The 15,039-nt window shown below is 39.0% G+C and overlaps 1 protein-coding gene across 11 annotated transcripts in view; it reads right to left on the bottom strand.

Moving 5' to 3' along the window:
• Window positions 1-15,039, bottom strand: part of ENAH (ENAH actin regulator) — a 90,802-nt gene that overhangs the window by 32,994 nt on the left and 42,769 nt on the right. For 5 of the 11 annotated variants that reach the window (XM_048297115.1, XM_048297117.1, XM_048297121.1 and 2 more), the window contains exons 2-5: window positions 12,877-13,042; window positions 11,286-11,463; window positions 547-558; window positions 87-171 (exon numbers count right to left, since the gene is read on the bottom strand). In XM_048297115.1, the coding sequence (XP_048153072.1) occupies window positions 87-171; window positions 547-558; window positions 11,286-11,463; window positions 12,877-13,042 (441 nt within the window). Of the gene's footprint in view, window positions 1-86; window positions 172-546; window positions 559-6,809; window positions 7,136-11,285; window positions 11,464-12,876; window positions 13,043-15,039 lie in introns of those variants that run through there. The other 6 variants (XM_048297116.1, XM_048297118.1, XM_048297122.1 and 3 more) reach the window with 2 other exon arrangements.

Here is a 15,039-nt window from a genome sequence, read left to right as displayed (position 1 = left end):
TTCTAAGTCCTTGACATTTATTTTCTCATAATTCAAGGAGTTAACACTTCCTTGAACTGAACAGCTGTTCACTTTTAATACCATACCTTCTCTGGATTTCCATTTCTTCTTGTGATGGACCATTTTGTACTTGAGAAGGAAGCTGTGAATTCTGTCGAGGCAATGTAGGACCTAAGAGCAAAGACAGATCATAAATTAATGGTTTGAATTTTTACCATGCAAAAAAAAGCACAAAATCAAGGAAAAAGGCCAGCCATCACACAACATTGTAAGAACTGCTCACTTCTGCTTTTTAAGCCAAACAAGCTCAACAACATAATGCAGCAAATAAAAACTGCAACCTCACGCATGTACAATGTTACCTCACACATCTGGGGAATGAATTTATTTCACATGGATGGAAAGGTTTCACAGAAATGCAAAACAAACTTTATATATGATGGAATTTGACAAAAGCTTTGAAAAGCACTCCAAGTCTGAGTTTTTCTTTAAACAATGAAGTCCTCTTCGAGGAACAAAAAAGGCTCAAACAATTAAAACACTCACCTAAATAGAACACTGGAAAAGTGGGAGAAAAAAGAAAAAGGAAAAAACAAAAGAACACGAGAAAAACCATCAGAACCTTATCACCACACTGAGAGAAGGAAGATAAAGCATGTTTCTACAGGTCACACCAAAACTTATTCAGATTTCAGCTCATCAACTTGGATCAAAGGCCTTTTTTGGATAGGTAAGTATTGTGTCCAAAGGAATGGGGGCATATAACAAATGTACAAACTGTGAATTCTGCTAAGCATAAGAAATGCAAAAGGGAAGGTCATGCAAAATCATCTTCAGCCTTTACTGATGGGCAACTCTGAACCATACAACTTTCAAGTAATTGTATACACAAGATCTGTGTTCTAGAAACAAAAAAGCTTTACCATTTTAATCACAAATGTACTTACAGCACAAAACTGTGTAAAAAGAAGTGAAGAATGAAGAAGTGTGGAATGGAATACAAGAGACCATGAATGCATTGTTGCTGTCAAAACAGGCAGGATAATCCAGGAAATTATTTAGATTAAAGCTATGCTCAAGATGATGGAATTTATGAAAAAGAATTAGAATAAATTAAAATGTCAAGTTCTGAAAACGTCCCAGAGCGAAGCAGTGATTTCTCACTGATATTCCACCAGACTAGTTAGAGTGACAGAGTTGTAATGAGATCTTCCCCATCTCAAACATCACAACGCAAAACTTTTTCCTATCTGAACTTGTGAAAGTCACCCAAACTGATACAAAGACCATGTGTGATACACTGACACATCAAGGACAGGCAATTTGCCTCAGACACAGCAAACAAGTGCCCTGTTTAAAAGCCATACAGAAAGGTTCATTTCCTCAGAACACCACAGTATTGTGTCCACTGTGGTCCTTAATCATGAAAATTATAGAAGTGTCTGTGCACTATCTACGTACCCTAGAATTACAAAAAGGAATGGAACTTAATTCTGGAGGATAAAAGCAGGAATGTACTACAGAGGTGGCGTCTTCCTTAGTTATACTTTCAGCAAGCATTAGGCCCTTATACCTAATGATGTTGCTTGGGATGTACTATTTTTGCTTGAAGTATCTCCCAAGAGACACCCACAGATACAAACCTATAGTCCTTGAAATGCAAAATATTTAACTGCATCGATAAATTAATAATGAAATTATCGTTAAGTAGAAACATCTGCCACACGGCTCATCTGGAAAACTTTTCAGCTTTAAAACTTCCATAAGATGCACGTCCTCCTCTCCTCTCCCCTGTGTGACAGGTGGAAGGCTTTAATGCCCACTAAGCCATGACTGCAGCTCCCAGGCAGCTGGGCTATTTGCTGCCTGCACCAGGCTGCAGCCTTTCATGGACTTTTACAAGTAGAAATAATCCAGCAGCAGTTAAAGGTGCTATAAACACCAGCACTGCTGCTTGCCGTGTCCAACAGAACACTTGGAGTAAGTCAAGGCTCACAGCTTGAGCTGCAAACTGCAGGCAACACTTTAAGTATCAGATATGTGATGAAATTCCCGTCCTATTCCTCAGAATGAAACATGCTGGCGTAAAAATTAACAACGAAGAACAAAAATAAAAAGAAATGGTCACAATGTGTCCATATACCAACCAGAACTATTTTGTACTGAAAAATGCAGTAGAAATGAGAAGTTCAAGCTTCCACCCATTTAATCTTTAAGAGTATGTTTTTTTTGAAGAAGGTATTATCATGCTCCAGGTAGCTGGATGCAAACTACCACTCTCCAACCCTTCTACCTTAGTCCTTCTTTAGCCAACACCTCCAGAAAGCAAACACCGAGCTTCACCTGCACTGGCCATTCCAACCCACCTAGCTGTGAGAAAATCTGTTCTTGTAGCCCCAGACTTTGTTCCAGAGCACTGTCCTTCAGAAAACCACGTTATCCATCTGCAGAATTCTGCAGAAGGCAAGCATCAGCAGGCCAAGTTAGCTTGAACTTGGCCAGCCTACTCCAGTGGTGGGCTTCTTTCACAGCTATGCACACAGGAGACAGAAGAAAATCACCTGCTGGCAATTAACCTGGTGGTTCTGGTACCTCTTACACATTTTCGCCTCAAGGAACTGCAACCTGAGTATACCAGGCTTTCAAGAAAGAAATGTCCAGCTACCAAGGCCTGTTTTCTCATCAAAATTCTCTCTGCAACCACCTTGCTAATGAACATTAGCAAGTTAAAGGTACATGCCAGGTTAAAAAGTATGTTTTATCCTAGAAGGTTTATTACAGCAAGCCAAGACTACCACTTCATTGCTAAAATACAATTGCCTGGGTAGCAGGACAGGTGTTACATTAAATAAACAGGAACTAGCTAATAAAAAGCACTCTCAGAGGCTTTTGAACACTTCAAGATACTTCAGAAACCGCAACCCCCAGGAGAAATACCCAGATACTGCCTGGAAAAGAACTCTGATCCTCCTACAGGATCACTTTATCTTCAGAAGCCAATATAAACCAAGTGAGAGATGAGGATGAATGGTCTATTCATTCTGAGTTTTAAAGAAAACCTAACATCTCTTTTTTTTCTAAAAAAGCACAGATGGTGCACTCCACAGCACACTCTGACAGACAGAGGATATAATTTCATACTAATTTGTTCAGCAGCCATTCCAGTTTCAGTGCTTTCTGTTTTTCAGCTTATTCTCACCTTTGCATCATCCTTCCTTCAGGCAACTGCGTGGTGAGAGATGGACTGGAAATCTAACACATTAAAAATCCCAGGGGAAAAAGCCTGCATGAAGCATTTCCACCACCTAGATCAGAGCCAGACCTGGTTCTTCATGCAGTCACACAGACAATTATGGTGGCATCAACATCAGAACATCAACATCAGACTGCTAGGGACTGCTGGAACCAAATCAAGCATCCCCAACATCACCTTTTTAAACCACAACCAGAGTTGTAGTTTATCAAACTCCTTAACTTCATTTTTCAGCCCTAATGGACTGCTTACCTTGTATCCCTATTCAAAAGCCAAACCAATTTCAGTTGCACAACCCTATGAAAGCATTAACTGGCAAGCTGGGGAAGGAAACACATGGTTTGTCCTTCCTCAATGCCTTTTGTTCCTCTGTTCCTTCAGTCTTTCAATTACCTCCTCTGCTTTGGAGTGTCACACCACACCCTACCCCACTTCTTTTAATGTCAGCTGCATTGTATGTTACCAGTGTTGACACTGGCTGACATTGGAAAGATCACATTCCTATAGCCCTAAAAAACCCCAAGGATCAGCTGTTCAAGATTGGCATAACACATGTCCTGCAAGTTACACACTGAGCTAGTGTGTGTTTTCATCTGGCTGGACAGGCTTTCTTGGGAGCTGGTAATACAAGGATGGATGAAATGGGGTGGGGGGGGGACCAGTGGCAGCCAGATCATGTGAAATCTTCCTCAGAACCCCACATGCCCTAATTCAAGAAGGCAAAACCACACAGAAAATCTCAGTCCTGCAATTACAGTCCTTCAGAGTACAGCATTAAAAGACAAACTGTAATTTTTGAATAAAGCTGGTCAACTATCACACATAAGAATTTTAGTTTGAGGTGAAGATCTCCATTTTCTCCCTAGAGAAAGTTTATATAAACAACTCAGTAACTAAGAATTTCCACTCTTTCATTTCTCAGTATGTTGGTGCCAAAACTAAGCAATGTTCCAATTATACAGTCTGATACCCAAATCAAAGTATGACATGCCTTTTAGAAGTCTTTTCAAAGACTGGAAGTGGACAGCAAGTTTATTTATACATGTATAAGATATAAACATAAGTGAACTGGCTAACTATAATCTTTAGAAAATATTTTCTTTAAGGACAGTTTGAATACTCCTACTAAGCAAAGCCCACACCCCAGGCAAGAGTTCAAAGCTACAGCCAAAAAGATGTATTTGTTAGGGTATATAAGAACTTATTAAAAAAATAAAGTGTTTTACTAAATGGTTAAAGGTTTTCTGAATGAATGGAAAGCAGGCTTTTCAGAGATCTGTGCAGGAAGCAATAAGAACAACAATTATGGTGAAGTGTCCCTCTTTCATGTGTCTTCTCCAGCTCCTGCTCCTATTCAGAGCTTGTCCTGCTCTAAGCCATGAAAGAACAAAGTCTGGGGAGATTTGCTAACCAGCCTTCAGCAGAACCAAAACCACATCATTCCTTGAGCCCTGGAAGTGTGTTATGGGTTTATATGCAAGACTCTGATGGCCAAAAACTAGGGCATTAGCAAGTGACAAAATGCTCTCTATTTGGGTGAATCACCTTCCAGCCAAGGCTTCCCTTTCCTTCAAACACCTACTTCCTCACTCAGTTACCACTCCATAAGCACCTTCAACTGAGTTAATTCACTCATCACTCTAAACTTGAAAGTAACCGCTTTCCACTTCACAAGCTCTTTTAACTGGATCGAGGTAATAAAAGGCAACAGGAATAACAAAAATATTCATTAAAATACACTTGAATTTAAGTAGAGGTAAGCCTCCTATGAATGCCAGCAGAACTTCCTATCGGTGCCAGCAATGCCTTGGAAACCAGGCACTGATAACCTGGGAGCCAGGCTTGGCCCAGCACCCGTGTGCTGGGGGACCTCAGCAGCTTCCAGTTTCCCTCTGCCATCCCATGCTCAGGGACGCAGAGACAAAGCTTCACCAGCAGGGAACTACGGTTGCTTAATTGAACTACAATACCACAAACTTAATGGAGCAAGCAGTGAAGTTAAATATAACACCACCATCTACTGTGGGATATTTATTACTGCCCCCCATCCCCAGTTCTGTCAAAATTTGTTTAAATAACAATGTTATAGGTGATGACTGTCACTATTGGTGTATAGTGCTACAGAAATGAGTCTAACAAAGCTATATTTCACAACTATCTTCAAGACTTTTCTGAAAACACCCTGCTCCCAAAAGGCAGATTTAATCTACCTAAAACTTCTACTGAAAATATTTTTAAAGACAACAATATAAACCCTCAACAGTAAAATATGCTGACATTCCTCTATGTTTATTAAACAAAACTTTATCCATAAATTAATGTACCTCTATTTATATCTGCCATGCAGTTTAGACTAGCTACCAAATTTTAATTAAATTCTTCAGGTTGTTCACCTAAAATTTAATGCTGTCACATGATATACCACTAATTCTGAAGAACCCCAGAAATCAGAAACACCATATGGGTGTTCGTAAAACTCTGAAAACTTAGCAACCATCCCTTCACTTCCAAACACCACAACTAACACTGGTTATGCTTTCAATAATCTTATGTGCAATTACAATGAAGAGGAAGTACTCTGTCCAATAAACAGGTAAAACTTCCTGTAGGTCAGCATATTGGCATATAAATCACGATTACCTAATCAGTATTACCTATTATGAACACCTAGTAACAACCTAAAAAAATTTCTTTAATCAATCCCACATTTTAAAAGAAGGGAAAAATCTTGCTAGCAAGACCAGAGATCTTATCCATCTTTTGACAACACAGGTAATAATAATACCTTCATGTTACTCCTGTTCTGACAGGGAGTGCTGACAGCCTGTTCCAGAGGCTTGCTAAGAGTACAGGTACAGCATAATTACTTCACTGCTGTAGAATTCTTCTTCTCCCAAAACAAGTTTTAGCATGACATGGACAAAACAGTACAAAGAAAAGCATTTGAAATCTGCCCCCCTCCCCCCCCCCCCCGAGCTCTCCACATATACTTTTCTCACTCCAGTCTTCTGTAGTCTCTCTATACATTCCAATTAGGCAACCCCAATTTTTGTTTCAGTTTGCATTTCCCAAAGATACTGAATTATTCAATCCATGATTTGAGTGCATTCCCCTACCAGCAAGGATTTAATTACCTATCTCTGCTGGAAGAGAAAGGGCTGTACATCAATATACAGCTGTGAATAAAGATTTGTTTATTTAATAACTGGACAACCTAACTTCTAGAGTTACTAATCGAAGAGAAATTCAAAAAACTTGAACCACAGGGACTTCCCCCTCCCCCAAAAAAGGTCAGATGGACAAAATAATGAGACTATGGAAACAAAAAAACCTCTCTTTCTTTTTCTTCCTCCCCATTTTCCTATGAATTAAACTGTGATCTACGGCAATACTAGAACAGATTCACTGAAGCCATTCCTGACCCTGATTTTATACCCAGAACGTTCCAAAATCTTTTCAAGAATCAATATATAACTGCTACAGATTAGTACAAAAAGCATCACAAATCCTACACATACGTAATTCTATTAGAAAGAATTAAAATAGACTTATTTACTGTTGTGACATCCTTCCTTCAGTTCTTTTGCTGCTTTCATCTTCTGCAACAAACAGCTGTGAGGACCTCCTCAGATGGAAATTACACATCTATAAATCTCACGCTTGAGTTTCTGATTCTCTCAGCAAGGTTTTCCTGAGGTTGAAGACAGATGCCACACAAAGCAACACCGATCCCAGCTGAACTAGAAGGTGCTTTCTGCAGCAAAACTGAGTATGATACTCCTTTGTTCCTCTCAACACAAGCTTCCCTTACGTGACCTTATTCCTTCAAAGAAATAATCCATTGTCTCACACAGAGAATTCTCAGCCGTCTAATTTCCCTTCATTGAAGCTTTTCTCTCATTCCAGAGCCACTTTGATTGCAACAATGAGCCCTACTTAATGCAGATGTGAAAATTTTCTTTGTAATGCAATGCAAAACCTTTGTAGAGAGCCGTCATCTCCAGACAAGACCAATTACTGAATATCTGAACACATTGCACACAGCCTTAGAGCCAGAAATCCTCTTCATTTGACCTCTTAAACGTGATGACACACACTTGTCATTTGATGAAGGTATCATTTTTGACCACATCGAACAATTATTTAATGTAATGAGTAGTAAGTCTTCCAAAATTTTCCCGTAAGAGTGGCAGAAAAAAAACTTGGTTCACTTTTCATGCATATGTATGGGGCAGGAATCTGCAGTGTTTAATTCTTTAAAATTTCAGGAGAAAATGCAGTCCTATGTTGTCCTTCTCTTCTGGATTTGCAGGTTGCCTACAATCTGCCCAACTGGCCAGCAGGAAAATAAGGTCCGGCTGAATAGCTGCTAGCTAATGCAATCATTCAAACCAGAATGGACCTAAACCACTTTGACATTTATCTAAACAAACAGAGTTCAAGCACAGGAGAAGTTAGGATGTGTTAGGATTTGATCTGTCCTGTAAATCAAGGGGAGGAAAAAACCTACACCTGAAGAGTACTTCCAACAGTTTCACTGATAAGGCAGCCATCGCTTCCGAGTCCTTTGAGACAAACCTGCACTGGCTTTTTTAGCAGAAAGCTGCCACTTGCAGTACAGCCTTTACTCTTAACTTCAGAGATTTCCACTCTGCATTCTGAACTCATCAGAAGGACAAAAAGCCCATCCCTGTGAGCTCAGCGGTGCCTCGACTCTGGCAGATCCACTAGAGGGAGATCCTAAATTAAACAACCTCCGATTTTGCCAGCAGCCAGCAGAACAGCTGAGGATGCCAACTGCAAGCAAAAGATCAATGACATTTTTCAAATATATGCAAGAGAAGGAGACCATGATCTAATTTTATTTTAAAAAGAGCGAGAGAGCCATACCCAACAGCTGACTTGCAAACCAAAAGGATGTACACAACTTAATCTTTAATATCCCTCAGAAGTCGTTTAGATTTCTGTGAACCCTTGCATAAAATTTAAAATTCATCTACAGCTTTACGAATTTCTGAATAGTATGCTCAGCTAACATTATAACTGCTTTCCTTTTATGCATAAAATATGACATAAAATAAGCAAGCTAATAAAAGAAATTGCCAAAATGAGAAAGCACAGCAGAAAGTAAGGACACTGCAAGAATATAACTTTAACTGTATGTAATTCTAGAATAAAAGGGAAGCTATCTACGTAGGATTTCTTTATTTTATTTGAGTTGGAGGTTCTATATGCCATTTTGGATACACTAGGAAACACAGCAATTTCTTTAAACTATTAGAGACAAATTGTCATCTTCAAGTACAGATTTGTGAAGCAGTATCATCAAAATACCAACTAGGGCTGCACATGTTAGAAATTTTTTAAAGCCTAGCAGATACATTGAAAGAGACAAAGCAAGGCATATATAATGTATTGATCATCACATTTCAGCATAAGATCATTTTCTGACACATGCCCTCCCAACACCTTTTCAAAAAGAGTAATTTGTTTATAAAAGGGAGGCAGTTGCAATCCATCTCCTAAAATGAAGAGCTAATATTAGAGCCTCCGAGCCAGTGACCCGTCTAAGTAAATATTCATCTATTTCAGAGATGCTCGGGGTGGGGGGGGAAACCTAACACCAAGGATTCATTTCTAGCTGCACTTTTAGAAAATTACACCAACTACAGAGAAACAAAATTCACTGAACTTTGAGCAAGGAGCACAATTAGTTTGTTTCTAAAGTGCAAGCCACTTAGCAACCTATCTCCATTATCAAAGCAGCATGTTCAGAAAGATACTTGATCTTTTTACTTCTTACTCTGATATAGATCAGAAAAATTAAGTAATATCTAGATCATACACTGACAAACTTCCCAGATGGAAAACTTAGGAACAGTTGACAGTACTCTAACACAGAAGAGTTATGAACATTTATCTTTAAACATTGTCTGGAAGTGATATGAGGCTGAGAGAGTAATTCTGTGTGCCTTATTAGGAATTTTTTTTAAAAAGCAGCAGTGCAAAACTGCTCATCTGTTAAAACAATACTGCTAATGTTAAGCTTTGGTTTTATTTCATCCTGATGGAAGCTAGAGCACCTATTTGTCTGTGACATAGGTAAGTGACAGCTAATCTTAAACCACCACAGCCCTTGGCTGATGGGAACCAGGGAAGAACAATTATCTCCTGTGCTCACCCACTAGCTTGTGATGCAGCTAATTAATGCATTTTGACTTGTGCCTGCTGCTACCAAATCAAAACACAAGAAGGAGAAACAAAGCGACTATCCTGTAATTCAGGAAACTTAAAGGTTACACCCAGTCACTTTCAAACAGCTACACAGCTTAATTCCTGTCCATCTCAAAATCGTTGAGAACAAACCAGAAGACAACAGCACTGTAGTCAGCAAGCAGGCTTTGACACTACAGTTATAGAACGATTTTAGTTTTATCCAAGTCTTTACAAACTGAAGGGACATCTCAATTCAAAAATTTCTACTACTGAACTATATAACAGTGTAGCAGCCCACAAATACTTTGCATAAAGCAGCAAGAGAATGAGTCATTAGACAAATTGCAATCCACAAAATGAAAAAAAGACACACAGTCTAACTAAAACATGAGCAATGCCATGCCTGCCTATGTCATTTCAGCCTCTCTAGCAGCTCAGGTTTAGTGTTATGAGGAGTTCAACCGAATTAGGAAGATATGTAACTGAAACATGTAACAAATTCTTCAAGTACAGGTAATGGGAAAGAAACCCCTCAAACCTGGTGTAATTACCATCAATAAGGCCTTTTCATCAAGGGGGAGTACAAATCAACACTTCACATGTTCCCAAATGTTGGGTGGGAGACAGGTGATGAACAGTCAGATGCATGAAAAGTTTACAACTGAGTAACCCTTAGGGAAAGCAGAACTGAGGGACTTCGAAGAGAAAACACCCAAGTGAGAGGTAGGAGACTGGGAATCACAACTGGGTTATTTTAGCAGGCAAAAAGAAACCTTCTAACTCTAGCTACCATTTATATTTTGGCCTCCTATGTTGCATAACGGTGTAAGCACTGCAGAATGTATCATCCACGGTCTAGACAGCTTAGTTGCAAAAGGTAAAGTCTTGAAACAATTACCAGGATAAAAACCAACTTGATAAAACCACCTTTTTTGCTGCAGTCGAGACAGCCCTAGTATAGTTATCTACAGCCTCTTTTCTACACAAGAGAAAGAAAACTGGCACACAAGTACTGTCTCTTGTTACACGGGCAATCTTTAAAGTTTAATGAGGACAAAAGAATTCTATTTGGTTACAAGAACACAAAAGACTCTTAGTCTTTTAAAAGAAAAACTCCCTCTGTGTGTGTCACAGTGTTACACTGATCAATTTGCTCTAGAGCCTACCTAGAATATTTTACAGATACCAGCTGAAGACTGAAAGCCACAAATTTTTCCACCAGTGCTTTAAAGCCTATGTCACCCTGGTCTTCAAACAAATGAAATGATAGACCTGGTGTCTAAACTGTATGTGCTCATCTGAATGTTAACCCTGGACTGAAGGTCTCTGAGCTAGAAAACTCTGTATGGTAAGAACTGCCAGAGAAGATTACCTGAACTCCAAAGTTTGGAGGAAAAAACCTTCACATTTTTATAATAAACCAGTAATCAATGAGAAGAGAAAATACCCAACACACAATAAGAACCTGAATGTCTCTAGGAAACCTGGAAAGTATCCTTGTTACAAGGTACCTGCTTCTTGGGCAGGTCTTGCTGTTTTGCTTCCTTAAAAAAAAGGCAAAGCCAGCAGTTTCTATATCTAATACAGAAACACAAAAATTGATTTACGTGCTAGGAGTTGCATTTACAGGGACGTCAGTGGAGTTGAGAATCACAGTTAAGAAGCAGTAATTAGTTAGACAAAACACCCAAATAATTAAAACACCTAGAGGCTTAATTATGATTAGAAACAAGACTTACTGACTTCTAAGCATAAACACTCGAATTTTTCTGTATTTGAACAATCTTAGGGGAAAAAATAGTGAAGAGACTCTTACCAGCTTCCTGTGAATTTAATACTTCTAAGGCATGCATCATGGCACTTGCGAAGACATTGGCATCTTCTTTGCTGCCAAAATTCAGACCATACACCTGCCTAGCATCACGCCACTGGTGGAAGGTCTGTGTAGCCTGATTGTACTTCAGCCCTTTTGGAATGGCACAATTTATAACCACCTAAAATCATTAAAAACAAACAAACAAACAAACTTAGGTTTAAAATGGCTGCTGTCCCATCAGAAGTTTCATCTTTGTGCAGATTTTATTCCTCAGCCACACGGGTTAATTCACGACCCCATAATCTGTAAAACACAATGCTGAAAGCACATAACCATTTCAATTTTAATTCCAATGCTGTCTGTAATCAGTGATGAGAATACACAAGGGGACTAATGAGATATTTTGTATCAACTTTTGTAGCTTAAGTGTTCTCACTTCAAAAGATGCAGCGATGTTTCCAACAGCAATGTAGTAACATCAACAGCTCTGACTTCCAGCAGCAGACTACTTGATGTGAATATGCATCTGAAATTCAGAAACTCGTTTTCCCATGAACTTCACAGAGTATTTGTTAGATTTCTTTTTTAACCAAGTTATCACCTTCTCCCTGTGGCTGCTGCACCCCTTGGCTAGCAGGGCTCTCAGCAGCAGTTTATTGGATTCGTACCATGGACCACAGGGTATCGTTTTGCAAGATTGTTATGGCTCACACAAAAGATGATAAATTCGAGGTATTAGGGCAACCATTTACTACTAGCCATCCACTAAGAGGATCCCATTGCACTTGGATAACTATATCCTCTCACCTGTTTCTGCTGAATAATGGGAGAAAAACCCCCACATTTGCTCTCAGATGAATGCAGAGAGACCATTTATTACTTGGAATAAGTGTTCAATAACAAATCACATAGGAGATTATCAGTCTAGGCTTCAGGTGTGTGATAAACGAGCAAGAACAGACCAAAAGAATTCTATGAAATGATGGGAGGGAGAGTAATAAATGTAAGAAGCTTTCCTCAAACAAAAGATTAGGTTTTTAACCCCATCCCAAGTATCAAATAGGAGAGCATTTCCAGAGTGCTAATTTGTCATTTAATCATGATCCAGTACCTTCATCAAGGAAATTAAGATGTAATCCCTGTTACTCCCTCTTCTCACTCTCTTAAAAGTGGTGATGATCAGCATTACCAAATATCAAAAGGTTTTTTTGAACAAATTGATCTGGGGAAATGAGACATCATGCATCCAAGTTTTCATGAGATAGGAAGAGCTAAAAGAACTGCTGGTGTCTACACAGACTGCAGCTCACAGCACAGAGTGAGGGAGAAAAGCTTTTAGGTTGCCACTTTGCTTTAAAAGAACCAGATGACTTCTGTGTACACCACTAACCTTTATAAACAGATTTCTGTAGGAAGGAATGGCAAAAGGACTATTGCCTTGGTGGTACGCAAAGTGCTTAGTTCACAGGGAAAAAGCAATAAAACAGTTTTGCTACTTCAGCTAAAAAAAATCTGATTTATTAATTTTTGGTCCCATAATTTTGCTGCAGACTTATTTCTTAATATTCCAAATTTTCAAAGATTTCCTTACCTGATGATCCTGAATCTTCCTGCCCACTACTCTGAATGTGTTGTTGCCTGTGTGATGATATATATGAACTCTGCTGAATCCAGTTGATCCACCAGCTGGTACCCATTTCTTATTGGCATCATCGTAGACCATTACAGCAGCTCGTGCTTGGCAGATACTCTGTTCACTGTTAATACACAAAGTGGAGGAGAAAATAAAATTACTTACGGCAAAGCATCATCTTTCTGGTTAACTTCTTTTTTTTAACTCATAAGGTTAAAGCCATACTCCTTGCAACTTGCTGAAACCTCCACCTTTCTGAATACAAAACCATCAGCACTTTGACATTTTGCTTACATGTGTTCATTCTGACAAGCTGTGGTCCAGACAGACAGGCCTAAGAACTAATAAAAGAGATCAAGAAGGTATTCATTTTTTATTTTTGCACTTTTCCCCCTTGCATGTTTTTTTTCCCTTCCTTTCTCCTCACCACCAGCCATGAATTTTAATTAAATGCCACAACCATATACAAAGCTTTCTGCAAAGACCAAAGAGCCAAGAATCTGGAGCTGCACTAGCTTCATACAGTCTACACTTCCCAGTGGAAATTACTTCTACAAGAGATGAGAATTGGAAGACCCTTGTACCTTTTAACATATAGGGAAGAAAAAAAACACACACAGGATAAAGTCCAGCACAAAAATTTCACCAGCTCATAAATGAAACGCATTTTGGTTTCGACACATTTTACAACAGTTGACACCCAGGTGTAAGATTTTCTCCCTGAAAAAAGGTTCTACTGATTACCAAAAAGTGCAATTTCATCAAGAGACTGCCATCAGTAGCTAATCCTGATTATGCCAGTCATCTGGAAGCTGAGGTACAGCCTGAAGTTAAAAAGGAGAATATCATGAATGTCATCATGTAAGAAACACATGAAACCAGAACATACCAGAAACAGACTATTTATTAGGAGAAGAAAGGGTGATACCATGCAGGTTGTCTTTGAGGGAAATGTCCAGATGCAGACAGGAAATAAAAATAGAAAGGAATGATTTCTTATCAGTAAGTCAGATTCTCTGAACATACCACTCCAGCACATCCAACATTATAGAAAGCACATGATGCCTGGCTTGCAAGGAATGCGGCCTGCCATTTGGAAAACTGAGAAGGCTGAAGAGACATGCATTCTTCATAGGAAAGTAAAGGAGTATTTCTTCATATTTTATGAAAGAGGGAAAGGATGCCTCCCCCACCCATCTGTCTTGGGATTTTTTGTGGTTTTTATTGGATGGTTGGTTTGGGAAGGGGGGGGGGGGGGGGGGGGGGGGGGGGGTTGGGGTTTTTTTCCAAAGACCATGCTGAATTTCCCAGTATCTTATTTACATCTCCCAACACAAGAAAATTCTGCAGTGCATCCAACTGTTTTGTTAACTTTCAATATCGACATTTTTGAGAAAACAGAATCAATTTCTATCACACTTCCCATGGCCCTCTAACAATTAGAAAAGTGCTCAACACTGGGACACTTTTCAAGGCTCACAGACAAGAGAGAATACTGAGATCATGTCTCTCATGCACGAGAGATTCATGATCAAATGAGGAAATAGGTTCTTAATTTTAAAAATGCACGTGTTCTAATCCCCTCACCTATTCAACAACTAGATCAGAATGGGATTACAACCTCTAATTAGACCACTCTTCTTGTAGCTCAATTTAGGGATATTAAAATCATAATATACATAACTGAAGTGCTTCTTTTCTAAGCATAGTTTACAATTTAAGACTGGAAGGACCACATCTGATCCAGGAAGAAAGATTAAATGCAAAGAAAATAAATTCTGGTACAACCTTTAGGCATTTCACAGTCCCATTAAATATATGCCACAGTGAAATATGGTTCCCTCACTTGAGAAGAGGGCAGTGCAAGAACCTACTTGATTTCTTTATTTTTAGATATTTTGGCACACATCTTAACGTTCAAACCTAGAAACATTCTGTACCGTTCACAAAGTACATGACAAACAGTAGTGGTTTTTCTAAAGTGCCTGACAGTAAACTTGGAAAACTTCTGAACCCATAATACATTTTTGCTATATTTCAATTTGGATCAATCACAGGCAGGATAAACCATAGGTGGCAGGACCTAGATACTGATTTGGAAGCAGAGCCACGTGGTTTGCA

The sequence above is a fragment of the Corvus hawaiiensis genome, chromosome 3 (genome assembly GCF_020740725.1).
Source record: "Corvus hawaiiensis isolate bCorHaw1 chromosome 3, bCorHaw1.pri.cur, whole genome shotgun sequence".
Lineage (NCBI taxonomy): Eukaryota > Metazoa > Chordata > Aves > Passeriformes > Corvidae > Corvus > Corvus hawaiiensis.
Note: the sequence above shows the minus strand (reverse complement) of the source record. Positions and strands in the feature narration are given on the sequence as shown.